At 32.9% G+C, this 27,894-nt stretch overlaps 1 protein-coding gene and 1 long non-coding RNA gene across 2 annotated transcripts in view; both read left to right on the forward strand.

Annotated features, from left to right (window-relative positions):
* Nucleotides 1-27,894, forward strand: part of LOC134725013 (uncharacterized) — a 209,250-nt gene that overhangs the window by 83,088 nt on the left and 98,268 nt on the right. The gene's annotated exons all lie outside the window — the stretch shown is intronic.
* Nucleotides 18,094-23,154, forward strand: LOC134726066 (uncharacterized). Its single transcript, XM_063590462.1, has 6 exons — nt 18,094-18,408; nt 19,474-19,647; nt 19,858-19,943; nt 20,523-20,614; nt 21,549-21,658; nt 22,298-23,154. Exons 1-6 carry the CDS (start codon nt 18,094-18,096, stop codon nt 22,610-22,612), a joined length of 1,092 nt encoding a protein of 363 aa, XP_063446532.1. The 3' UTR covers nt 22,613-23,154.

Genomic DNA, 27,894 nt, shown 5'->3' on the forward strand with positions numbered 1-27,894 from the left:
ATGAACGAAAAAAGTTAACAAACCAACAAACGACAACCACTGAATTAGTCTCCTCACTTGTAACAGGTACAGTTTGAGACACTACAACATGAGAACAAACTACACAAATCAGTTGATGAAGGCTTAACTGATCAGATGGATATAAATAAAAATACTAAATAATCTGACAAAAACACAGATATATGATGTTAATTTTCAAGAGAGTGTAAGAGTAGCCTGATTCGGTATGAATTTTGGTGTCTTCTCTTTTCTGTGGTTAAATCTAAGGTCTATGTTCTGCTTTATTGAATAATGAAAATGTAAATATACAGGACTGATAATGATTAACCAAACAGAATAATTGATTGCCAAGAAGGTACATTAAGATTTGTTGTGACGTGAAAAAGGTTTTTATTTCAATGTTGAAGGATTTTTAAAATATATCTTATCTTTAAAAGGGATAACAAGATTCTTTCGGAAAGTATGAGACAAAAAATAGATTTTTCAAATTTCGATTACAATCTTTGTTTCCAAAAATGAAAAACAACACGACCATTATCACTGAACTAGCCCACTTTTTGATTTAAATGAAGCACACATTCGGGTGCGAGATTTTCTCGCTGTGTTTAAGACCAATCAGCTGTTTTCTGCTCTTTGATAGGGTTGTTGTCTCCATCTTCATTTTCAATTTTATTCGTGACATTTTATTATAGTTTCTTGTTTTTATGGCTCGCGGCTGACAATTTGATCAATGTGCCAACTATATACTTTTATTGTAAACGTAATGAGCCCTGTTGGTCACATGCAGATGCAGAGTTGATGTTCAGTGTTACAGATCTAACGCCAAGTGATGTATATGTAATTTAAAAGTCTCGCGAAGTAGATCTAAGGTCAATCTCTGTAGATCTGACGTCTACCACTGTAGATGTACTCTCCAGCGCTAGAAATGTCCATTACAGTGTATGCAGGAATAGATGAAAAAGGTTTTAACACCGCTATATATATTTATTTGTTTTAAAAGGATTTTTTTTGGGGGGGGGGGGGGGGGGGGGTCTCAGTAATTATCAAATAAAGTTGCACTCGATAAATCGTAAATTTTAAAAAGTTGTGTGTATTCGAATTGAAAATATGAGTGATACAGCACTAACAATCTAAAAGTAATAATTAAAGTTATTATGAATCGTTTACATTTAAAAAAAAATACCTGCCTAAAAAACAAAAAAATGTATATATATAGAAACAAGTACAACATAAAAACAGAAATAAATTTAAAAAACATGTCATAAAAGCTCAACGGAAAAAAATAAATAAAAAACAATAGAAATATATTAATACTAAGTGTATACATACGCCTTTACTTTAATAAAATCATACAAAAAGAGAAATAAGAATGGCCATGATATCAAAACAAGCCAAAGGCAAAACAATATACATTACTAAACATCATTTACAAGTCAACTGGCTTTGTTTATTCAAACATTTATTTCAACATTTTCCTATATTAATTTTCTTGCAAATGTAGCTTGAAAATAAATCATTTAAGGCGAAGAAGTGCAAATTTGGATTTAAGAGGTTAACTTTGGGGCAACAAAGTTATCTCGGATGCGAGGATGTTTTTTTTTCAAATTAAAAACCGGCTTATTCATAGAGGCGTACAGTTAAAGATCTATTTTACCCTTTTTTGCCCTGGAATTTTCACCTTGAATTTGAGCTTAAATAAGTTTCAAAACATTTATTGCCTCTCCCATCCCAACAAAAGTACACTCAAGTACAGATCTGAGACTATTTGCAGTCAAAAGAATATTTCTAAAACTCTGAATGTTTTTTAAAAAAGACCTGCATGTATGTTTTTGTTTGGTTTTGTTTTGATTATGCGGAAGACATTTCTAACGGAATTTCACAGTCGTTAGTCCAAAATTAATGAATAAATTAATAAGCGCTCCCTCTTTTTTCGTTACGGCAAGTTACGCCAAGTTAGGGTGATTTTCGTTTGTTCGTAAGGTCTAGTTATGAGGGTGCATTACCCAGACGGGTTAAAGTACAAACATATTTTACACAAATATGCATACAACTATGACGATGTGGTATGTTACGGATGGATAATCGGGCAATAACGAAGCCGTACAGAAACATACATGTATATTGTATATAGATACATTCTTGTTAGTGTTAACTAGATTTACACCCATGTATATTTCCAGACATTTATATACCAAAATGTAGACCTATACCTATCATAATGATTTAATCACCGTTCTCATTTTCATAATAAAGTATAAGATGCGGCCGTTTGAGACCAACTAATAATTTCTATTACAATTAACAATGAGCAAAACCTTTACTTAATAGTCAGCTATAAAAGACCCCAACATGACTAATGTAAAACAATTCAAACGAGAAAACTAACGGTCTGATTTATGAACAAAATGTAAAAATTTCTTCATAACATGAATTTTCTTAATTATTAGCCTTGTATAAAACAATCCAATTTAAAAATTATAATCAATAAAAGGCATTTTCTTTTTAAAAAATAATTTGGATCCCAACCAATTTTAATAATTGAAAAATGGTAACGGCAGCATAAGAGCACATATTTCTTTTTATGCACTTTTTATAAATTTTTTTGTTAAAGATTTTTGAAAATATGCTATTTTTTAACTTTTCCATAAAATCGGAATTGATGTTAAGATTGTGGACTTACTTTATTACGTTAAAATAAATGATATGAATTATAATGTAAGTATAAGTCACCGTTTAAGAAAAATTAAATAAAATCAAATTCTGGGACTAATATATTGAGTTAGAATAATAGTCCCGGTATTAAAAGAGGGACGAAAGACACCAAAGGGACAGTCAAATTAAAGTGCTTATAAAAAAAGATTATGAAAAGAAAAATAGCTGGCGATATACTACCTACATCTTTCACATATCAAGAAGCATTTGAGCATTAACGAAAATTGAGGGAGCGAAATTACCAAATTACAACAAACATATATATATATATATATATTTACGTGTAATTGGGGAAAAGAGACAGAAACAAGACACGAAATATTTACATTTTTACTAGCAAATATAGGAGACGTCCTCTGGCAGAGAGAACACTACGGGGACCTATAGTTGTTAATGTCTGTGTCATTTTGGTATTTTTTTGTGGATAGTTGTCTCATTGGCAATCATACCACATCTTCTTTTTTATATTGCTTAATTTTAAGGTTATAAGCAAAGACAGCCAATGTGATATGTTAACTTGTAAGCACGCTCGTCTTAAGAGTAAAGAGGTAAGCCTCAGATTTGTCCTACATTTCTTTCACTCATAGTATCAAACTAAATTTTAATCCTACATTTCTTTCACTCATAGTATCAAACTAAATTTTAAAGTTTAAAAACATTTCGAAGAAAAAAAACGCCAAAATATATACAAACAAACTTTTGTTACATTTTGTAACATAAATTAAATTGTACTAGGCATTTAGTTTTTTCGTCTGATTTGTTTTACATTGTCATTTCGGGGCCTTTTATCGCAGAATATGCGGTATGGGCTTTGCTCATTGTTGAAGACCATACAGTGATCTATAGTTGTTTATTTCTGTGTCAATTTGGTCTCGTGCTCTGTACTTTAAACGGCAATTTGACACGAGTGGAATATAAGGTCAACGTTTGAAACTTTTCGTGGAACAACGTCAAAAATCGACGTTTTATTAGGAATGTCGTGTAACGCTAAATGGAACGAATCCGTGCGTAACGTCTTTGCTATTGACTTGTACATTTTATAATTAAAAAAATAACAAAAGTTGGGCACATTTACAACGCTCTAGTCTTATTTTTATCAGTTAACTACATAACTTCAAATTAACATGTCATTTAGATTAACCCCATGCAGCTAGGTACATGCACAGCATCATTCAATGAACATGAGATAAAACTAGATGTTAATTCTGAATCAGATCTTTTCTTTACAAAACAAGCTATAAAAGAGAAAAAAAGGGGTTGGGTTATAAGATGAAAACTTATCTGTAATTTTAAATAAACTGATGTGTTCAATTTTAAAGGGTGAATGTGAATATAAAACTTATAATATATGTCCAACAATAATGTGTCCCTAGTACATGGATGCCCCACTCCCACTTTTGTTTTTCTATATTGATTGGACAATAAAATTGGACTCAGAACTCAAATTTGGCATTAAAATTAGAAGGAGCATATCATAAGGAACATATCTACTAAGTTTCAAATTGATTGGACTTGAACTTCCTCAAAATTTACCTCGATCAAAAACTTTAACCTGAAGTGGGACAGACGGAATAACGAACGAACGAACGAACGCACAGACCAGAAAACATAATGCCCTCTACTATCGTTTTCCAATTATCATCCCGTTCACAAAATATAAAAGTTATATCAAACCGCCCATAAATGATTATCACAAATACATGTCCTATGGCGAACAATAAGGGGATGGGGTTGGTTCCAGCAAACTCATACATGTATATACTATGTATTCCGTTAAATTGTGTACGTCCCTGTCTAAAGTCAGTATCTTTTCTATCAGTGGTTGTCGTATGTCACTGTGTATATCACAAACCCTACCCTTTTCGATGAGAACCAGGAGCTTCAAAATTGAAACGACACAACGGAAAAGAAAATAAAATATGGTGAAAAAGTCCAAGTTTTGCCATGTTAGCATCATGTTTACTATCTTTACACATTTTATAGTTTTTATTTGAGAAATCTTTAACATGCAGACTGTCTAACTAGACATGTGGTATAAATACAGCAACTCTCTCGAAGGGATTTAAAGCTTGCAAACACAGTAAATCCAACAATTCAAAACATCTCTATATCCTATGTCAGCAGTTTATAATTTATTGGCTAGCTTTGAACGCTTTCTGTCATAATAGTTTACCCTTTCCTACGTTTCCATAAATCGGAACGCTCACTTTCTCATTGAATTGTTTAACATTTATGATGTATATAATCTCAAGCTGTGCATTTTGCTTATTGTTAAAGGCCATATGGTATCTCATATAGTTGTTTACATAATTATAAGTTATTTGAATTTTTTTTGGAGGATAGTTGTCTCATTTGCAATCATACCCGTGACCTGCTTCCATTAGACTAGTTTGTATAACAACTACCTTTTTTCTGTTTAATGGATTAAGGAACAAAAATATAAGATAAACTGTTTTCAAACTGACCGCTTTAAGGGGACGATAATTCACTTTTCCTGGATTGGCAATACGCGTTTGTCCTCTCAGCATCCAAGCCAATTGTATTTATATATAATTCATATCAGTTTACTACATTTCATATAAAAAATGTGTAATTTCACATAATTTTTGTGTCGACTATATATTTGTAAATTGAACTCTTTCTTAGAATATGTTTTATTGTATTGCATATCAATGCATTGTATTTTATCTAATTGAATCATTGTTTGTGTTTATTGCTTGACCCTTATGGGCCATGTGGGTGTAATTTTGCAATAAAGATTAAATTAATGAATTTGCAAAGAGGCATCAGGTTCACGTGTTGTTTTACTCTTTTTTTTTTAAAGAAAATAACTTCTTTAATCAGTATAGTTTGAAGATTTGTCTACCGAAGACGTAAATCGTTTGTTTTGTTGTATATTTGTTTTGATTTTGATCCAATGACCTATTACTTTTACTATAAAGAAACCACATATTGTGCACATTATCAACGCTTCAGTGTAAAATATTTGTTAAAATCATAGTAAATTGAGTGTGATAATTGGTAAAGGCAACGATATCCGGTCATCTCTTTGTTAAAAATAATAAAATGACCTGATAAGCCGAAATGATCAGTTGGAATTGATTTTTTGGAAATACGAGATTTCAGATGGGTCATTTAGGTTTACATTTCCTCGTTAGAATATTATAAAGTCTTTTCATAATACAAAGCACACACAAATATAACACATTTTTTTTAATATATACAACAATTATAATAATATCCAATTTGTATGTTTTATTACAATTGCAATGCTTACTTAATTAGTTAATCTAAATGGCTCAGCATAAAATTGTAGCATGTTCATGGTTCTCATACAAAAAATACAAAATAAAACAGATATAAAGCCAAGGCTCTGTGTTGAAGGCCGAACATTGACCTATTTATAATGGTTTACCTTTATAAAATGTTATTTAGATGGAGATGTGTCTCATTGGCACTCACACCACAGCTTCCTATATCTATAAATAAAATACAGGGAACAAACTTTTAACAAGAGAAAAGTTCATTCTGAAAGTGTAAAATTAAATTGAGAATGGAAATTGGGAATGTGTCAAAAAGACAACAACCCGACCAAATAAAAAACAACAGCAGAAGGTCACCAACAGGTCTTCAATGTAGCGAGAAATTCCCGCACCCGGAGGCGTCCTTCAGCTGGCCCCTAAACAAATTTTTACTAGTCCAGTGATAATGAACGTCCATACTAATTTACAAATTGTACACAAGACACTAAAATTAAAATAATGCAAGACTAACAAAGGCCAGAGGCTCCAGACTTTGGACAGGCGCAAAAATGCGGCGGAGGTTAAAATGTTTGTGAGATCTCAACCCTCCCCCTATACCTCTAACCAATGTTAGAACCAATAAAAGACTAAAAAAACTACATTGAAAGCAAGTTAACATTAACTGATGAAAAAAATAAAATGCTCTTGAACAGCCGAATCAAAACAAAATATGAGCTCGAAATGCTATATTAAGTAATCATTTCTTAGAAGTTGAAAGACGTCAAAGAGAAAATAAATGTGTATCCATTGTATATATAAATGTAAGTTTGTTTGTGATTAAGAAAATTTGAGAATTCAATGAAATTATGCATTTGTTAAAATAAGTCTGTATGTCTATTACAAAGATTTTATAAAGACCAAGATTCTTCTGCAATATTTTATATAAAACGATCCAAGTACTATACATTTAAAAGAAAATAGTTTCCAAATGGATAATATGAAGATAAATGATACATGTATATACATGTATTTACATACGCAAGGTATCGAAAGAAGTTTATCTTCCCTTGAAAATACGGTAATTTTGTTGCACTGGAGTTGCCAGACAGACACCCCCTCCCCCCCAAAAAAAACCAAAAAAACCCGAAATGAAACTTGCTATTTAAATCTTTTATCTTTGTGAAACCATAAAAACAGAAATATCTGCAATTGAAAACGGGGCTCGAATGCAATAACTTAACATTTGAATTGACTCTTACTACCACAAGTGATTAAAGTAAACTTTACAGTTGGAACGTACGTACTTATTTAAAAAAAAAATGACAGCCCCAACGACAAAAAAATTCAAGAATCAATATTTCTTTCAACATATTCAAATCAATATCATATAATATGTGCCTTAAATTTTATACATTTTAATAATCAATAGTGAAATAATGTTTATATATTCGTTCCAGTATTTAATGGACAAATAAAGGAAACTTTCCTTCCTGAAAGCTCACCATCCGCTCGTACAAATTTACAATAAATTCGTGCAACAGGTATAAATGCAGATGGCCCAAAAGGTTCAAACATTTCTTGGCTCCACACTTCTACTGGTCTCCCACAGTGATACCTGTATCTAGCTGGTAGAGCACGTAACCACTTTACCCTTGCAAATAAGTGAATGTTGTTATCACCTCTGACCAACAGGTTATGTAAGTAATAAGTCTGGATAATGCCGGGTGTAAGATCCCCAGTGCCGGTCTCAGTAATTATTTCCCCGTCTTTTGTATGCCAATAAGCCATTACAAATGATGAACGCTTGTGTCTAGAATCCCATGAACCATATACCTCATTGCCTAAACTAACTGCTGTGCATTTTCTACAAGATTCTGGAATTACAGCTTCCGACAAATCTGGATACATGACACTGTAAGTACGAGAAATAATACGGTGTTCGTCATATGTAAGACAGTGTCGTGATGCCTTTGAGTATTGATATGCACCAATGTGTGACCAGTCCTGGTTTAAAATTGGGGCACTTCGTTTTGCTAAGTAGAGAAGATGTCTAACCTCTTCATCAGCTATGTCTGCTACTGCTCCAAGGGTATCCATCTGTTGAAAGTGTTTTATTAGAGTAATTTCGTATTTTTGTGGTAGTTTTACAGATTTTACAAAGGAATCTCGAGTAAAACGTCGCATCATCTGCAATTCAACCGATCGATTGTTTTTCGGCAGTGAACCAAGATGACCATTATATCGTTCGAAGCTAAAAAGCCAAAACGAATAAACTGGCCCATAGTCTCTTATACAATCGCTCAAATGATAGTGCAAATGCATGTTCGGTGTTACTCGATCTTTGCCATACTTAGCTTCAAAGTCTTTGCAAAACTGTAGGATGCTATCCTCATATTGCCTTATATCTGCCTCTGTAACATACTTAGAAGCGATTGTATGACTTGCAAGTACGAATTTCCGCCAAATATCTAAATCTGCATTAGGTAAGACATCCTTTAGTGAAAATATGGAAAAAACATTTGTCCAATTCTTCCATTGCTCTGCAGTAAATCCACCGAAAGAGGAGGATATTTTTCTTGGTATAGCACCGATGTTGCTAGCAGCATTTACAGAGTCTACCCTTTCCTGTACCGTTTTCAATTCTTCTGGTAGCAAAATTTTTAATTCCAACCAAATTTTAATTAATTTCTTCGCTGTTCCCTGGTACAGATTATGCATCGGGTCTATAATTGACATCCGGATTGGATCAAAGTACTCCAGATCCCAAAGAGGAGAATATCTGAGACCGTATTTGCTTTCTAGACTGTCTTTTTCTGTTTGTGTTTTTGCTTGTCTTATGAGATGAACCAACTGTCGCTGATGAATTAAATCCCGGGGTATCCAATTTTCAACGTCAAAACCACCATATATTTTCCTACCGATATCACCAGGAAATGTTTTCATGCATTTCGAGCATCCTAAGGTAGCGCCATGGCCCAAAAATCCACACAATTTCCTTGTTGCAGGAATATCGCAGCCGACACACATCAATGCTAACTTGAAATTCTGTTTATCCTTTTTACTTTGAAAAGAATTCGACGAAAAACCGTATGTCCATACACTTTTGAGTTCATCTATAAGAGGGTCAAGGAATGTTTGTAGACTTGGTTCTTTTCCCATATCCGGTATTATACCGATGAGAACGACATTTTTTAACTTAAAACGTTCGTTTCTTGGTAAATTTAAAATAACAGCGTACATAACACCTACAGAATACTGGACATGCTCATATGGTTGGAACCAGTCCAAGTTTATCATTAATCCATAATGTCTCTCGCTACACAAAAAGTTGTCTTTCTCAGTACCTTGGAATTCTTTCCAAATTCGTCCATCGTAAACATCTGCAAAAAAACCTTCTTCTTGTCGTCTTGATCTCCATTTTTCACAGTTCTTTTCAAATTCAGGAAGGTGGACAAGACTTGAAACTGAAGATTCCAAAGACTTATAACAAAATGTTTTATAAGGATACAGCTTTCTGTTCTTTTGCAGCTGAACAACTTTCAAAAGAAGTTCTCCACATACTTTTCTCCTTCCGATCTGTGGATGATTTGGGAAGCGAATATTCTGACAGGTTTTTGAGACTTGTTGACCCTCGATAATGTGCATACAGTCTTCGAAATCATATAATTTGTAACACTTCTTGCATATGACATATTTAGTAAAATTATCTTTCTTGAAACCGATATCTCTATATAATTTGTATACAGAAGCAGGAAAAGCAGCGGATATTGTTGCAATTGCAACATTTTCCGCAGACAAAGCATTGAAAAAATCGCTGAAAAATGAGAGCAAACGCTGGATTGCTATATCTGGAATAATGTGACAGGCCTGCCATGTACAAACAAAAATCAATAAGGACATTAAAAGGGAAGGCATATTTGAGCGGCTACTGTCATGATCACCGATTATAGTCTGAAATTGACGTGCATCGTCCCCTGTGTTGAAATCAGAATCAATGTCTGCGATCGTTACATTGTCCCAAATTTCTTCTTCTTCGCTGTCGGATTCATCTGAGTCGTGGTTAAGCGCCTGCAAATTGCTTTTTAATTTTGCCTTTATAATAGAAATTAATGGTCGGTCATTTTCATCAGCTGATGATGCCAAATAGGGGCTTGCTGTTTCTTGGTTGTCATCTATCGAAGTTTCCTGACTTTTCAATGTCTTACTACTACAGTGCCATATACTGTTATTATAATATTTAAGCCGATGATTTTCGAAATGCTGCTTCCCAAATATGTCATTACAACCAGGACATTCTTTCTTTCCTCGTTTCCTCTGAAATTCCAAATGAGCGGTTGACACAGGCTGGTCTCTTTTTGACATTCTCGCTGAAAAAATAAAGACAGCTTTACTTATACTATTTCTCAGTGTAAATATTAAGAAACAGAGTGATGTTATTATAAATGTACATTGGTTCTTTGTAAAATAATAAATAGGGAAATACACTTTTTATCAAAGCATTTTCAAATGATAATTGAATTCAGATGAAATCACTGCAAAAATTTTAAAGAAATGGAAAACTAGTTATTTTCATTTATTTAAAGGTCTGTGTACCCTTCAATCGTGAATATAACGTTAGACCGACCATCCCGTTTTGTTTTGTCATAGTAAATGTTGAACTAGAGGCCTTGGTAATCCTGTTTGACCCTAAGTAAGATGGAGAAAAAACATCCAAATTTGAGCTTTAACTGATTTTCTTTTATCTCTATCACCATGAATATTAACCTATATACAAGGCCATTTGTGTCAATGTCGAGAGAAGTGGTGAGGCTTGCTAGTGTTATTGTCATGTCGTATGCTTGCTTTTGTTGTTCAAAAGACAACTGATAAGTTGTGTGTTTAATGATACAACAAAGAAAACAAACTTATGTTGATTGTACTGTTACATCATTGTTCCAGGTTGGGGTAGGATTTATCCGCTAACATGTTTAACACCGCCACATTCTATATGAATGTGCCTGTCCCAATTCAGGAGCCTGTAATTCAGTGGTGGTCGTTTGTTGATGTGTTACATATTTGTTTTTCAAATCTTTTTTTGTACAAAAATAAGGTCGTTAGTTTTCTCGTTTGAATTTAGTGCATTTGTAATGTCGGGGCCTTTTATAGCTGATTAAGTGGTATAGGCTTTTCTCATTGTTGAAGGTCGCATGGTGACCCATAGCTCTTAGTTTCTGTCTCATTTGGTCTCTTGCGGAAAGTTTTCTCAATGGCAATTACATTTGTATATCGGATCCGTAATTTTTTTGCATGAACCCCTATATATTGGCGAGTTTTGGATGTGTCTATGGGCCATTCAATATCTCTCGACCGGAAGTCAGAATAAAATTCTTGGAACGTCTCGAAAGTTTTCTGTCGTTTTTACAGGTCTTAACAGGTTGTTATATTAAATTTTTGTTTGTTTGTTTGTTTTAATAGTTTAATCGTATAGCATCTACATATTTGTACTATATGGTACGGTTTTGAAAATTGCATTCATTGTGTTGACCAACGATCCTACACCTCTTGATTCATTTACGTTATAGATCACATTTCAAAAGCACACTATCGATTTGCGTTCTCAAAAATTCCGTATAAAATGTCAATGAATCATGAGTCACAACATTTAATGTAGACCGTTTGACATTCGAATTCAACTATATGTTTAAGATATGTGTTGATGCAAATTCTTTTCCTGAGTATCAGTGAGATGCTTTCTATTTACTATTTCGTGCGCTAAGATACTACTTGCATGCAATACTATTAAATTTACTCGTGAAAGCTTATTTTCGTTTTGGTTATCTAAATTCAGGACATGACAGAAAGAGCTTCACATGTGACTTTCAAGCACGGTCATCATTTCTATTCTGACCTTGAGTTGTTTCTTTTTTGTTTCTTTTTTGAGTCCTATTATTAACTTTGACCTTTTCGAAAAGCTACGGATTGTCTACCCAAGGAATAGATTCCTTAACTTTGTAATGTATTTAGACTTTTAACTTTTTCGAGCGTCACTGCTGCTTTTTTGTATCTACTGAAGTCGTGTCTGGCGTACATCATTTTAATTCTTGTATCTTTTGATATAAAAAAGAAGATATGGTATGATTGCCTATGAGACAACTACCCACAAAAGACCAAAATGACACAAACATTAACAACTATAGGTCACCGTACGGCCTTCAACAATGAGCAAAGCCCATACCGCATAGTCAGATATAAAAGACCCCAATAAGACAATGTAAAACCATTCATACGAGAAAACTAACGGCCTTATTTAGGTAAAAAATGTCCGAAAAACAAATATGTATAACACATAAACAAACGACAACCACTGAATTACAGGCTCCTGACTTGGGACAGGCACATAAATAAATAATGTGGCGGGGTTAAACATGTTAGCGGGTCCAACCCTCTCACTAACCTGGGACAGTGGTATAACAGTACAACATAAGAACGAACTATAAAAATCAGTTGAAAAAGGCTTAACTCATCAGATAGACAAAAATTACAAGTGGACGTGGCCGGGTACTTATACATCCCGACACAAAAAGAAACAATGAACAGATCCGAGAGTACTCGCAGTTACCTGACAGCTATTTCAAAGACACTAACAACTATAAAAATATCATGCCTCTAAGAATATGTCTATATACCATTTTATATAAATTGGTTATTTTGAAAGTGTGTACAGGTATTCATAAACTTCTGAATTAAGATATTCTTCAGCAAAACTAAGTTTCTCTGTAGAATTTTTGAATTGATTTAAGTAAAATCGGGAATCTCCTTAAAATTTGAGATGTTTTATGAGACCATAATAAGTCTCTTCATAAGGGGTCCCACTCAATTGCATGCCACAGATTTCACCGCATATAACATCTACCATGAGTAAAGACAGCTTCAAATACGAGTTGAGAATATAAAGGCATGCATGCAGGAAAAAATATATGAAGATATGATAGATAAAATAAATGCATTCAGAATTCCACATTATAAAGCAAACTGAGTAGGTTTGCACAATTTGCATAAGTCATCCGGTTAATAGAAATTATGATTTGGGGGGGGGGGGGGGGGTGGGGGGAGGGGGGTAAATTTTAATGCCTATATAAAGTAGGGACATGACGAAAAATCAGAAGTATTCCCCTGCTGCCTCCCATCCCCCGAATGGAAGAAAATGACCGTTCCGTTAGATTGTAGATGCGATCATTTTTGCCATACCGTAAATGTAATTATGCGATTGCATAAACATTTTTGGGATTGCATTTATATTAATGCGATCTCATATATAATTATGCTATTGCATAAATAAAATTGTGCAATTGAAAAATTAATCAGGCGATTGCATAAGACGCCATTTGTGCCATCGCATAATTATGTTTGCCATCGCATAAATATTTATGCAATCGCATAAATGAATTATGCCATCGGATTGCATTCAAACACGATTTTGATACTAGTCCCCCGCTATACAAACTCAACATGGTCCGTAACATATAAATGCATACCTGGAAAGTACAGGAAATAAAATACTTTTTTTTATGTTTTTCTGAAAATTTGAAGACCCTTTTTTCCCATAAAATCATAATGCATATTGATAAAAAAAAATATTAAACTTTTGCAAGGGCATTAAAGCCAGTCAAGGTCGTTACAAAACTGTAATAGCCCAGCATCTGCATTCCAACTGAATACAATTAATGGGTGTAATTACTTAATCTGATAAGATTAGATAACAGGCTGTGCATTTAATTAATTAATATGTTTACTTTTGATATCTATATAAAAGAACGAGGTCCAGTTTGTTAGCCGCCCTGATGAGTAAAAACGACAAATCTAGGAAGTCAACTTTACAGTTATAGGACAAACGCCAGATTTTGAGTTTCTTCAGCAAAATAGCCTGAATTAACAGCTTATTGGCAAACCATTAATTCAAACACTTGTTTATCTGTCATCACAGCAGGAAATCTTCGGATTACCACAACATCTAAGATAAGACCAGAAATAACCACATGTGTATTATGTATTGTAAAAGTACTGTTCTACATAAATAAATTGTTATCAAAATCAGCTAGTGGCAAAATCTTCTGACGTTTGAATTTTATATACACAAGGTCCCCCCTTTAATTTTCTTTTAAAGTTTTTGCAATGCAAAAAATTAAAAACAAAATATGTGGAAGGTATCAAATCAAATGTTCTCATACAACATCCACACTTTTTTTGGAAAACATTTTCTCTAAATAATAGTGTCAATGGTTCTGAGACTGATTTTTTTTCGCGCGAAAGTTTATAATTAGTTATTGTTTTCGATGGTACCAATTCAATATTTAACACTATAATGTATGGGGAAACTTTGGATTCAGAATATTTGTTCATTCTTATCATCTGCATGATCTGATTTTTTTTAATCAAATTGTTGGCAAATTCATCCCCCCTTTTTTTAAAGACAAATGGTCGTTCCCTAACTGCTAGAAAAGTTGTTCGAAAATTTGAATTCGGTTCTAGGTAATAAAAATAAAATTGAGAATGGAAATGGGGAATGTGTCAAAGAGACAACAACCCGACCAAATAAAAAAACAACAGCAGAAGGTCACCAACAGGTCTTCAATGTAGCGAGAAATTCCCACACTAATGAACATCTAAATGAACATCTAAATGACATATAGTTTACAAGTGTGAAACAATATTTTGTACATGTAGCTAAACAAGGTGTATAGATGTGAACAGATTTAATGTGAAACTAGTGTACATGACACGCCATTATTCCGACAGCGCATTAGTCCGACAGCCCATTGGTCCGACAACCCATTAGTCCGACAGCCCAATAGTCCGACAACCCATTGATCCGACAACCCAATACTCCGAGAACCCATAATTTAGACACTTATCAAGTCAAGTATCAGGGTATCATGATTAACTAATTTCTTGCCTGTCTGTTTTATAACGTTTATGTAATAACATATTTTAAGAAATAACTCCGTATATATATTACACTAGACTAAGGTATTTCCGGAATACTTTCTATATATATGTTCCAGACCGTATGAGTATTTGGACCGTACGCGTACGGTCTGGACCGTATGCGTCCTTTTTCAAAATTGGTATAGTATCTTTCTTAAAGAAAATTTATCCATGCATACACACAAGACAGATGCATTGTCGGAGTAATGGGTTTTCGGAATAGTGGGCTTTCGGAGTATTAGGCTGTCGGAATAATGGACTGTCGGAATAATAGTTGTCGGACTAATGGGACGTCACCGTGTACATTACATTAAACCAAATGTACACATGTTTACTGTACATAGCGTTTGATGTGAACACGGTCTTAGTTTACAAGTCATCATCATTACAAATGTGTCTCTAACCAACACAAACAGTTTTAATATTTACTGTACATGCAGTTTTACAATTTGCTATTTGTTGACTGCAACTAAAGTCGCCAAAATCTAGATATAACAATCCTTCTTTGAGGAACGGATTTATATCAATTCTTATTAATTCCAAATCCCTCTGTATTTCTCATGTTTCTTTTGTATGATTGAAACTTAAAATAATAAAATAAAAACTATGTAACAAAACTAATCCTTATCTAGCATGTCTAGTGATGTCATCACCAGTTAGATTCATTTTTGGGGTTATTTTCTCTTTTTCAACGTCAGCATTTCTGTTAAACCTTCATAGAATTTATTTAACTGACAGACATACATGTATCTTCTACACAATACGGCGCAGGATATTTGCGCTTTTTCATAAGAAATTTGAGCTTTTTCAATTAGACATTTGCGAGTTTTATAAAGGACAAATGTGCTTTTATAATATTTGCTTCTTATGACTTCCCCGTGCTATTTTAATTGGGCTTAGGTCCGGTAACTTTGGCCTTAAAATAATGAAATTTAATTTATCAATTTTCATTATTGCTTATAATTGAATCAAATTGAGATGGAAATGGTAAATGTGTCAAAGAGACAACAACCCGACCATAGAGCAGACAACAGCAGAAGGTCACCAACAGGTCTTTAATGCAGCGAGAAATTATCGCACCCGGAGGCGATAGTCGTTTCCTATAGCTAAGACATTTGTGTTTCAAAGTTATTTTGTAGCACATCGACATAGTTGTATATAATAGCTAAACAAAATTAAAAGTATACATTATAAAGACATAAAGACAAGCATAGTTATCAGGGGTCAATTTTTCCTTGTGTCCTTTTATCTTTCTGTCCATCTGTCCCATTTTGGGTATAAGCTGTTCGGGTAAATTATCCTACAGTTTGAATGCTAGGAAGTTATCACTTTGCTGGCTGTGGATATACATATATATTGGAGGTGTCTTTGCGGTCAGGACTTTAAATTTTAAAATATAATATTTCTTATGTGTGGGACACAGTTGACCTTTGTCATTTTTTGTGTATAAACTTGCATAAGATTGATTATTGGTTGCTTAACATCCTGTTGCAAATGTTTCATGCATGTTCATAACGAGAACAAGTTAACAATAAATTCTATAGGAAGGTCTTGTAATAGATAAAATTGAGAATAGAAATGGAGAATGTGTCAAAGAGACAACAACCCGACCATGGAACAGACAACAGCAGAAGGTCACCCATAGTTCTTCAAAGCAGCGAGAAACTCCCGCACAGTGGCGGATCCAGAATTTTTCATAAAGGGGGGGGGCTCTCTGACTGACCTAAAAGGGGGGGGGGGCGCTCTGACTGACCTAAAAGGGGGGGGGGCTACAGCCATGCTTCGGTGATTTCCTATATAATCACCAAATTTTTCCCATGAAAGGGGGGCCGGGCCCGGGCCCCCTGACCCCACTCTGGATCCGTCTATGGCGCACCGGAGGCGTCCTTCAACTGTTTATATATAGCTAATATAAGACACTTAAGTTGATTAAACATTCCAGACCCTTTTGTTTCCCCCATAATTAATATTACCAATCATATTGTCATAATATTGTTGTAAAATGATGCCCTTTATAGGTTCTTGGTTAGATTAATAAAATTCTAATCTTATCTTATTACCATAATTGATAAGTTCCAGTTCGAAGAGTTCAAACAAGAAAGATTTTGAAAGCAAAGAAAGCTGTGCATTTTATAATCAGCATGACTTTTTCAGATTACAATAACAATACTAAAAATTCAGGCGAAAATAAGGCTTGCACATAGTTATATACTTTTATTCGGTCACGGACCTGTGATATCGCGGATGTGTTCTAGTGTATACAATAAAAACAAAATGAAGTTAACGATCCCTTTAATTTCGTAATGGTAAACTTTGTAACACTTGTGTTTAGGGAGCAACCATTTTACTTCAAAGGGAGGGGAGATGTTTTTCAAAAGTTTTGTCTGAGTCAGACCCCCCCCCCCCCCCTTTTTCCCCTTTACGCTATCAATAAAAAAAAACATTTTTTCTTTTACATCTGCTTGACCAGAATATTTTTTAGGAAAAAATCGGTTCCTTAAAAGTTTATTATTTTTTTTAACATCTGTTACAATTTTTATTGACTTGATTATTGTACATAATATAATCAAATGAATAAAGGGAGATGATTACGCACTTTTGAATATGCGACCTTAATTTACTGAAAGATAGAAAAAGGAAAATAATCATCAATTATCAAATGTAGTATATGAATGATAAAAACATGTATCATAATAAATCAGTCTCTTTTTTAACCGTCAAATATCTATACATGATAATATTGAAAGATTTCTCGAACTGGTAATTAAACAATATTGTTCATGCAATTAATGTATACAAATACTTTGATCTGTAAATGAGTAGCACAATGTTAATTTTGAAGTTCCTTTCTGAACCATTATCACAATTGTTGCAAATAATTATTTTCTCCGTCCCATTCACTAACTATTGTATGACTAACTAAAAGGAGGAGTGCTTTTGTTAATATGTCACACACGGAAGCTTTGATCCCTTAGACACATAGAGATGAAGAACTTTGATGTCATCGAAGATCACTGTAAATTGCATAGGATAAATCTGTTTCTGGTCATGTGGCATGCAGTTGTAACAATTGCAAGTTGGCTATAAAGATCAGAATCTATACACATATTCATTTATATAAAAAATTTACTCTCTAAACACAACTCCGAATTCTAAGATTTGCACATACCTCAAAATGTCAACTTTCAACTCTTTGATGTCTTCTGATGAGGATCCAGATATTGGGGACAGCAGCATGCATTTGTTCCTTGAGTCATCACAGACTTCAGAAGTCCCTGAGCAAGGAAGAAGCCCAAGTCCAGCACAGATATGGAGGCCACATTTTGAGACTCAGAGTCCAGTTATAGCAAATAGCCCAGTCACAGTTTCGTCAGGTGCTTGTGGAGGGCCACAAGATACTCCTCGGTCGTATACCCGACAAACCAGTACCCCTTTACTGGGTAGAGTGCAACAAGAAAACACTACACGTATATCCAGCTCGTGTATTAAGGTACTTCACTTTATAACTTATGAACATATGTGTGTAACCAATTGAAGTAATAAATTGACATACTTCCACGATATATAATGACGATTGGGAATTGATAGGCATGAATGAGGCGATATTATAATTTTATCATCTTGTAGCGTGGTCATTTCCATTTTAGATTTGATAAGGATACTTTTATCAATTTAATGATATTTCATTTTGATTGATGTGACAGCTTTTACGGTTCCTTGAATGAATGCTTTGGTTAAGGTTGTACCTAATACTACAGGGAGATAACTCCGAAATTCAGTTAAACGTTTTAATCACTTTGTACTGTTAAGGAAATATTAGGCTTCTTAGTCAAACTGCTTTATAACCAATGAAATTTTTCTTATAAAGTGGTTGATTCAAATTTTTGATTTTTTTTTTAAATTTTTGTCAAAGGGTCAAAGTAAATATTTTGTCAAAATTTTATGAAAATTAAACGAGCCAAATTAATATTTATATTAGTCAAGGTGTTGGGTACGTACAACCTGAAGATTAAAAAATGTATTATCTTAAGTGCTAGTATAAACGCCAATATATATATATATAGGTCTTTCGCTAAAAGGAAACTAAGCTGGAGAAAATCTATTTCTTTTATTTGAAAGCATTACACGTTCAATTTTAAATATAACCCCTTCATATATTATATTGAACAAGGTTATGTCGCACATTTAATTGATAATTTAAAAAAAAAAAAATAAGAATTATACATTAACTGCACAGCCACAGTTGTTTTGCCCTGTCTGAAATAAAGCGAAGTGCATATTGTCATATGAATTATCTCTTCTAGTACGAAATTAAAATTGACAGTATTTCAAACAAACTAAAAAAACGCAATTTATACTTAAGTTTTGTAGGCAATAGGGTTATGTACATGGTTATTTTTAAGATCTCATGCTATTCTTTTTTTCAATAACTTTCAATCATCATATTTATGTTCAAGTCTAATCCACGGTGCAATACTATAAATTGACACACGATTGGTGAATTATTAATAATACCAATGATAGTTTAAATATATCAACATATTTGTATTTTCAGACACTTGAGAAGTTATTTGACAACCAAAGGACATTTCTCCAAGAACAGTTTGTCAAACAAAATGCTCTTGTTGGAGAATGCCTTTCCATGTTAAAAACTTTGGAAAAAAGACCAGAAAATGGAAAGCAGCTGAATAAAAGTAAAAATGAGATTCACGTGCCTGCATATATAAAGGTATTTCATTTCTTACTGTTGTTTTATTTAATGTCACTTGGAATAAACTAGTAGCCTTAACCAATCAAATATTTAGTTATCAATATACATGTATGCATACAGTCATGATGATACAGTGTAATCAATTAACATACTTGTTTTCATTTGGTTTTTTTTAATACATTACTCATCATTCGAAATATAATAATGTTTACTTTAAACTTTTTACAGCAATCTGTACGTGACGGATTTAAACATAATAAGAGAGCAAATGGGTTAAAGTGGACCACAAAAACTGCAGCCGGTACAGTACTAAAGTGAGTATAACATGTATCTTAAAACAGCAATCGAATACCTAGTCCGAGATGACTTTGACATCTGAAGACCATTTAAGAACTTGCTTGGGCAGTGGGACGGAAGAGCACACTCCTTATAGAAAACAGAGAAATTGATGGCTTAGACTTAACGCGGCATATTTATTAAAAATTAAAGCAATCATATACCATCCGATTCCTCATTCAATGGTGTGGATTATGGTCGTTCTATTGCGTCCAAGGAGTCGCTGTATGTTGCCAAACCAAACAAAAGTATAGCAATGTACGGATGGATGTTATTTTTTTTATTTATTTATTTATTTTAAATAGTTTGTTATCAAATCAAAACGTTTCTGCCTTTTATGAACTGTATAGCCCGCCTGTAAATTAAGTGTCCCCTGTATGCAACGTAAATGCACCTACATGTATAGTGACAATTCTTTTTTTTAATATAAAGGACAAGGAAGGCTAGTCCACATTTTTCTTTCTGTTACAAGTATGTTTAAAGTATCAATAAACGAACTATATGAGTTTAATTTCAAAATAAGGAAACTGATGATGAACATATTCTTATATTCATAGATGCAATTCGGAAGAAAATAAAGCAATGACAGAGGCGATTTTGATCTATGTGAAGGGTCAGCATCAAACTGTTGAAGAGGGCGTGATCAGGTGTAAGTACATCTATAGCTGCAGCACCTATACTTATAATATTTTGTAACAGTCGTTACAGACGATCAAAGTTACCTATCCAATGCGTTTTATCACTTGTTTTCTTAAACTAAAGATTGTATGGTGGATTGGGAATCACTTTTTTCAAACGACCCCCCCTCCCCCCCAAAAAAAAACAAAAAACAACCAAACACCAAAACAAACAAAACAACAAAAACAATATCAAATAAACGCGCTTAGTAAAAAGTGAAAAGAATGATTCGATCATCCCCAAATTCCTCCATGAATATCAAATGGCCGTACATTTACGACAGTATCCGATGTCTTTCTTTACCCTAAGTGATTAATTGTCATTACTACATCGCTTTTTTCCGACGTAGTCGGTATAGTTTCGGTTTGTGTCCTTTGAACTTAAGGACGCTTAACCATGTTAACTATGGCAACAGAATACGCATGCTCTAAAATCCCTCAACTTTTAACTTTTTATATAAAAAAGAAGATGTGGTAATGCAAATGAGACAACTTTCCACTAGAGACCAAAATTACACAGATATTAACAACTATAGGTTACCGTACGGACTTCAATAATGAGCAAAGCCCATACCGCATAATCAGCTATAAAAGGCCTCGAAATGACAATGTATAACAATTCAAACGAGAAAACTAACAGCCTAATTTACGTACAGAAAATGAACGAAAAACAAATATGTAACATATACACAAACGAAAACCAATGAATCACTGGCTCCTGAAATATTGGCGGGATCCCAACCCTCCTCAGTTTGTTTATCAATGCATAACATGTATGGACCTTTAATTCAAACTGTACTGGTGTTCGAGGCGTTATTCTGTTTTTTTTATTATTTCATTTAGGCTTTGGCAGTGAAGTATTAATTTTAGGTTTGCTATTTTCACATAGTTCTTTTTTTTCTGCAGGTGGGATTGAAACGTATTTCAATTCTGTTAAACAGAAGGAGATAATGGAGTTAACAGGGAAAAAGGAAGAACATAATAGAAAAATGGTTCTCTATGGCCGAAAACACAGGGTATGTACTGAATTAACACTTGAGACAGTTTTAGTCATCTGGATTAGGAATAAACATCAGCGATAATTATTCTTAAGATAGGAATTTCAATAAAGATTGATTAAAGACACATTGAAACTTATATAACAGTAAGGAGATGGTTGATGCTTTAAAATGAATTAAACGTAATCAATTTGTTGTAGGCAGTTTGATGAAGAGATTTGAAGGTTCATTTATCATTTCCGTATATTATGGTTAATTCATGGTTTTCATAGGTAAATACTATTTTGTAAATGAGAAAATTACCATTTTAACAAATCGCTTACTCAGAGACGGGTCCGGATTTTTCTAAATAAAAGGAGAGCGCCTTGTTTAAAATCTGTAAAAGAGGGGGACCCATTTTACCCTAAAATCACACTGTTTTTTTTTAATCCGAGTTAAGTGACCCCGATGATACGCCTATGCTATATACGAAAACAACTGTACAAGGTACCAATACTTAATTATTCGTTATTTATAGCGATTTCAATTTCGTTTGTTGATAGTAATGCAAGGGAAATAATCCAAATTATACATCAAGTGGTATTTACTTAAATTTTTATTTCACCATCTTCTGAGTTTAACATTTAAGGTATCCTGTACATATGTATCGTTTTTCAGAAACTTATCAACCGAAGAAGAACCCTAAAAGAAAGAAAAATTGATCCAAAGGAGGAGGAAAGGTTCATGAAAGCATTGGAGATTGAAACCATGTCCTCAGAAGATTCCGATTCTGAGGACGATTCTATCTTCGTTACACGTCCTCTGTCGTGGGTGTCGACAGAGTTTAAACAGCTGATACAGCGTTTGGATAGAAAATACGATCGTATGTTAAATGCTCAGGGGAAGAGATTAAAATCCAAAAGAACAGTCGGGGAGCCTTCAGATAGACCGTGTCCCAAAAAGCCCAAGGGACTGGAGTGGATGTTTGGCTAAGGTGATATGGAGTTTTGACCATCAGTCATTTCAGATACATGTACTAATAAACATTTTGGCATGCATACATGGTCTTGTTTAACTTATTACGACGAATTAATTTGAACTTATGTTGCCGTCTCGTTTCATTGTGTTTATATTCAGTTTCAGCTAAACATGAAAAGAACCACGGGTCATTCTCCCTTAACGTAAAACCATTTGATATGCTTGGTGGGATAGGGAAGCGGTGGATTGACACACACGAGCTGCACACAAACATATTTTCACTTTTGTGCACAATTGTTTATTTTTTGTAAAATTTTGTTCGCTTGGATCTATTCTTTCAATAATGTACATGTTTATTTTTAAATGAAATGTAGCATGTGTATGTCATTGATTATGATGTGTTATTCATTTGTTTTGTCTTATCATTTTTTTCCACTAAAACTATTAATCAATTCACAAAATTCATTACATTTATTTTTATGGATTTTTATAAATAGATTTGCTTATCTTGGTTGCCCCTTCTCACGAGGAACAGGGTATGGCGAATAATGAACATATATGTACATGTCATCAATACGCTGACTTCTCGAAAAAAAAAATCATAAATCTAATGTAAAAAATGAATATAGAAATATAATGAATACGTTTTCAGTTTGTTTATATTTATCAAAATAAGGTTTGATCAGATATGTAACACTTCTTCAAACATGTAGCTATTTGAATGTGTATAATAAAGAATATAACCACATAAAATGTATTTACTTTATTATTTATACTTGTAAATAGCTTGTTCCGGGGCTTCTTGTGTAAATAAGAAAAATATAATTTCAGAGTTTTATATTGCAAAATGTACTTCTTGAGTATCGGGACTTTGATATAGGTGTGCTGCTCGATTTTGGTGTTTATCGTTGCAATTTCGTGATTCTAATTGTTTGATGTGAAAATGTTCTCAGTGCAGTCTTTTCTAAGATTCATAGTCCAGAGTCTTCTGATTACTAATTGATCGAATTACCTTTTGCTGAGTCAAAGTGTCGGTGTCTTTTTTAACGTTTTTTAACGTTTACAATATGTGACGCAAAATGCAACTCTTTTTTTTCTTTTTTTACCTCATTCCTGAACAAAAAACGATAAATGTCATAAAGGCGTATAGCAAGTCAAGATACACCTGAAGCTTGAAACTTTTACAGCCATATAGTACAGCAAATTTGTGCAAGAGGTTATGTCCTAAGTCTCACTTAGCCATCTTTATAAAAATACAAACACTCTTGTTAATTGTGAATCTTGTAGATTTGTAAATCATCAAATTATCAACATATTTGCACACACCCCTTCCCCTTTTTAACGCTTATAACAATCGAAAAAAAAAAACCAAACGAACAAACAAACAAACAAACAAAAAAGGAAGAAAGAAGTTACTTAGAACAGTTTATTGCGGGTAATAAATTGATATTAAATATTAAATTTACTGGCAATTACATATGAATATTTTTCAAATTTACGAAAATTTAACAATATTTAATTTAGTATATAATAAGTTTATTTTAATTATTGCATTTGTAAACTTTAAATTTAATTCACAGTAAATGGTTTAAATCAGAAAAATAAAGACATTTGTTCTGCTTTAAATTTCTAATTTTATTAAATTTACTTAAATTTTCCCTAATTCAAATTTCTCATTTAAATAGGTTTACTGCAATTTAAAAGACAATAAATTTTAGATTTAATCAACTTTAAAAATATATGTAAATTGGGTTTATTCTTAAAAGTTTATTGGTTATATTAAACTTAAAGTAAATGCGGTGTAAATAAGATATTTTCAAATGAATTATACTAATGATATATTTTGAAATTTTAAATATATATTAGCTTTTATATGGATATAATTTTCAAATAAATGCATCATTTCATGCAGTGATAGTTTCATTAATTCACTCTATTTAATATTCAATTCAAAATAAATACAACAGTAGTATACCTCTGTTCAAAATTCATTAATTGATTGAGAAAAAACAAATCCAGTGTTACAACCTAAAACTGAGGGAAACACATCATATATGAGAGGAGAACTACGACACAACAGAACCACAACATTGAAATGTAACACACACAGAAACGAACTATAAATTAACAATGGCCATTTTTCTGACTTGATACAGGACATTTTAATTAAAATCAATGATTTTGTGGCATGCCAAACCTCCCGCTTGTATGGCAATGTTAAATATAACATTAAAATGACCATTTTTAAAAAATTCTATTTCAAGGCATGTTTTCTGTTATCTACAAATGTAGCACAAAACGTAGAAGCATTTTGCATTAGTAGCATATTCCAAGTCTTTCCGGATCCTTTTTATTTAAACATTTCTATGATAACATTGACTCTACGGTTAAGTTATCATTTTGACAGTCAACAGCATGAATTTTTAAAACATAAAATTCGGAAAAATATTAGTTGAACGAATGTAAAACAGGTCACCAATCTGATTCAAATACAGATCTTATGGCCACTGTTTACACGGATCTTGATATTTTAACATATTTCGATTGTGACTCTATTTTTGTTTTATTTTGTGCAAGTAAAATAACGAGTGCCATGTTTGAAGCAAGTAGGGGTTGCTTTCAAGAAGTTTTCTTTTTTTCCGTTGGGTTTGTGGGGCTGCAAAATATTGTTATTTAGTGATTGCTGTTTGGTTCTTTGTTACGGTACGAAACGGGTTAAGAGTTTTTAACCAGTCCATTATACCTCAAAACGTATCTAACATGTTTTCTTAATATATGACTATACTATATACTTAAACGTTTGTTTCAAAGGCAATAGTTCTTGAATTATGCAAAACGTTTTTGTTCATATAATGAACAGACGGTGTCCAAATTAAAGAATTTATTTTGTAATGTATGTGCCATCATCGTATGTAAATATTGACAACATTTTCTGTCTAGAAGTTATGAAACGATTTTTGAGATATTGAGATAAGACGTGGCACGGTACTTGTCTATCCCAAATTCATGTATTTGGTTTTCATGTTCTATTTGTTATTCTCGTGGTGTTTTTGTCTGATGCTTGGTCCGTTTCTGTGTGTGTTGCGTTTCGGTGTTGTGTTGTTTTTCTCCTCTTATATTTAATGCGTTTCCCTCGGTTTTCGTTTGTTACCCCGATTTTGTTTTTTGTCCATGGATTTATGAGTTTTGAACAGCGGTATACTACTGTTGCTTTTATTTACCGCTTCCAAAGGGCTAAATTTCTAAGTTACTAGCTGTTCTGTTCGTGACCTTCTGCTGGTTTTTTTCTATGATCGGGTTGTTGTCTCTTTGACACATTCCCCATTTCCATTCTTAATTTGACCATAGGCTCAGTTAAAGTCGATCTTAATGTAACCTGCTTTTGTAGCTATGTTAATATAATAATAACAAGGCGATGTTTTATAATTCTAAACAAGACAAAACGACGTGAATGATGTCACAACAACTATGGGCGTTCAATAATGCAGAAAAATCTTTTGGTGTCAGTGCTATTGCACAAATGAATCGTTTGCGGTCTGAAACTGGTTCATTCGTTCATATATAATTAGCTTATCAAAGATATTCTATGCATTAAAGCTAGTATCATTACAAAACACTGCTATAATAATGCCCTTTTAATTAAGTTGTTTGCGTAAGCCTATGTAAGCCTTATTTACCGTTAAACAAGGTCGTCCTGTTTTACAGAACAACCAATCGTTTTCAATGTCTATGGTTTTTGTTTGATTATCTTGATAAAATATTGATCATATCAAGTGTTAAAATATTCTTTCTTAAACTGATAAAGTTTTTTTGGTCTGTATGTTTATTTTGAAAATCTGTTCTAGTAACCCCTGTTAAATTGTCACTTTAAATAAATAAAGACGCCTATCAACCATTGAATTTAGAAACATAGATAGAAATACGTCAAAAGGTTGGAAATAAAATTTTCAAATCAGAATAAACATACCAAACAGAACATGGCTTCAAATATTCTATATTTCAAATTGAGCTCCGAATATGCAATACGTATTAGTACAAATTTCAGAAAAGACATTATTAAATTAACAAATGGATATGCTAGTTATTTAGTTTTTAATTTTTTTTACTTATGTTGGATCTATTTCAAGGTCATACAACATTTATGTCATTTTTTATCAATATAAAATGGGCCACAGTGGAAAAAGACTGGTCGGAACCTACAGAAGGATTGTTTTTTTTAAAGTAGCATTGGTGAACTAATATGATCAATAGCTTATCTGAAATGATGCTTTAAATTTTCTAGAATTTTTGTTTGATATAGAAATTCAGATTTACCGAGGAGGGTTTTAACAACATTGACTACCAACAAGTGTCTTGTACGGTCGGTATTTAGTTTTGTAAACACTATGTGCCGAAATATAATCTTTATCTTAATTTATGAAACTATTTATCGAACTTTTATTTGTATATTGTAGTGTTCCTGGTTTACAGAAACAGGGGTTCAAATTTCTCTTTTTTTAAACCAAGCGTTCAATTATTAATGTTTTTTTTTCTTTTGTTGCTGTTGGTTTCTAATCCCTTTTTATTTTAGGTTCAGTTCCAGCCTCAATTTTAGAAAATAATACAGTTTTCAATGGGTTAATTTTAATATTTATTCGTAGCCTTGACCGTACATCACCAAAATAAATCTTTCATCGTGTTTATAATTCATCGCAACATATTCAATTTCCTGAAAACAAAATAATTTTTGGTCAGCACAACTCATATAAAATACAAAGTTGGCAATTTTTCAGACTATTTCATCACGCACGATTTATTTAATTTGTTGTATGAAATAAAATCACTGATTACATATATATAGATTGGATGCAGCCATGCAACTTCAGAGGGCATTCCATATTAAAACCATGGAAATTGAAGACATAGAAATCAAAATTGATCTATTCTTATATAGATAAATCATTTATCTTATTTTCTTTTCAATGAAGCTGTCACTTACATTCTACGTCTTTCCCCTGTCAGAATCATTACAGACTGCTGTGCGTAAATTGGTTTTGAAATTGGTAATAAGTAATGTACAAGGTTCGTGGTACAAGATTGTTGTTTTGAAAATAAAGCAATGTATCCGCAACCATATGTAGCATCAATAAAACATTGTATTTAAATAAGCTTTCAGTAGTAGCGTGCTTTCTTATATCAATTCCTTGTGTCTGTTTTTGTGTATAAGTTGTGTTTTGCCTTGTACTTATCTGTTGAGTAAAGCATTGCCCAACGATTTTTACGGTTTGTTCTTGTATTGTGCTGTTTAACCACTGTTC

The sequence above is a fragment of the Mytilus trossulus genome, chromosome 7 (assembly GCF_036588685.1).
Source record: "Mytilus trossulus isolate FHL-02 chromosome 7, PNRI_Mtr1.1.1.hap1, whole genome shotgun sequence".
NCBI classification, from domain to species: Eukaryota; Metazoa; Mollusca; class Bivalvia; order Mytilida; family Mytilidae; genus Mytilus; species Mytilus trossulus.

What these genes read in the sequence shown, in the direction of transcription:
- LOC134726066 (XM_063590462.1), top strand. Translation starts at nt 18,094, where the DNA reads ATGTCAACTTTCAACTCTTTGATGTCTTCTGATGAGGATCCAGATATT. An exon ending in ACGTGCCTGCATATATAAAG is followed by an intron (nt 19,648 to 19,857) that starts GTATTTCATTTC and finishes AACTTTTTACAG; the next exon opens with CAATCTGTACGTGACGGATT. An exon ending in GCAGCCGGTACAGTACTAAA is followed by an intron (nt 19,944 to 20,522) that starts GTGAGTATAACA and finishes TTATATTCATAG; the next exon opens with ATGCAATTCGGAAGAAAATA.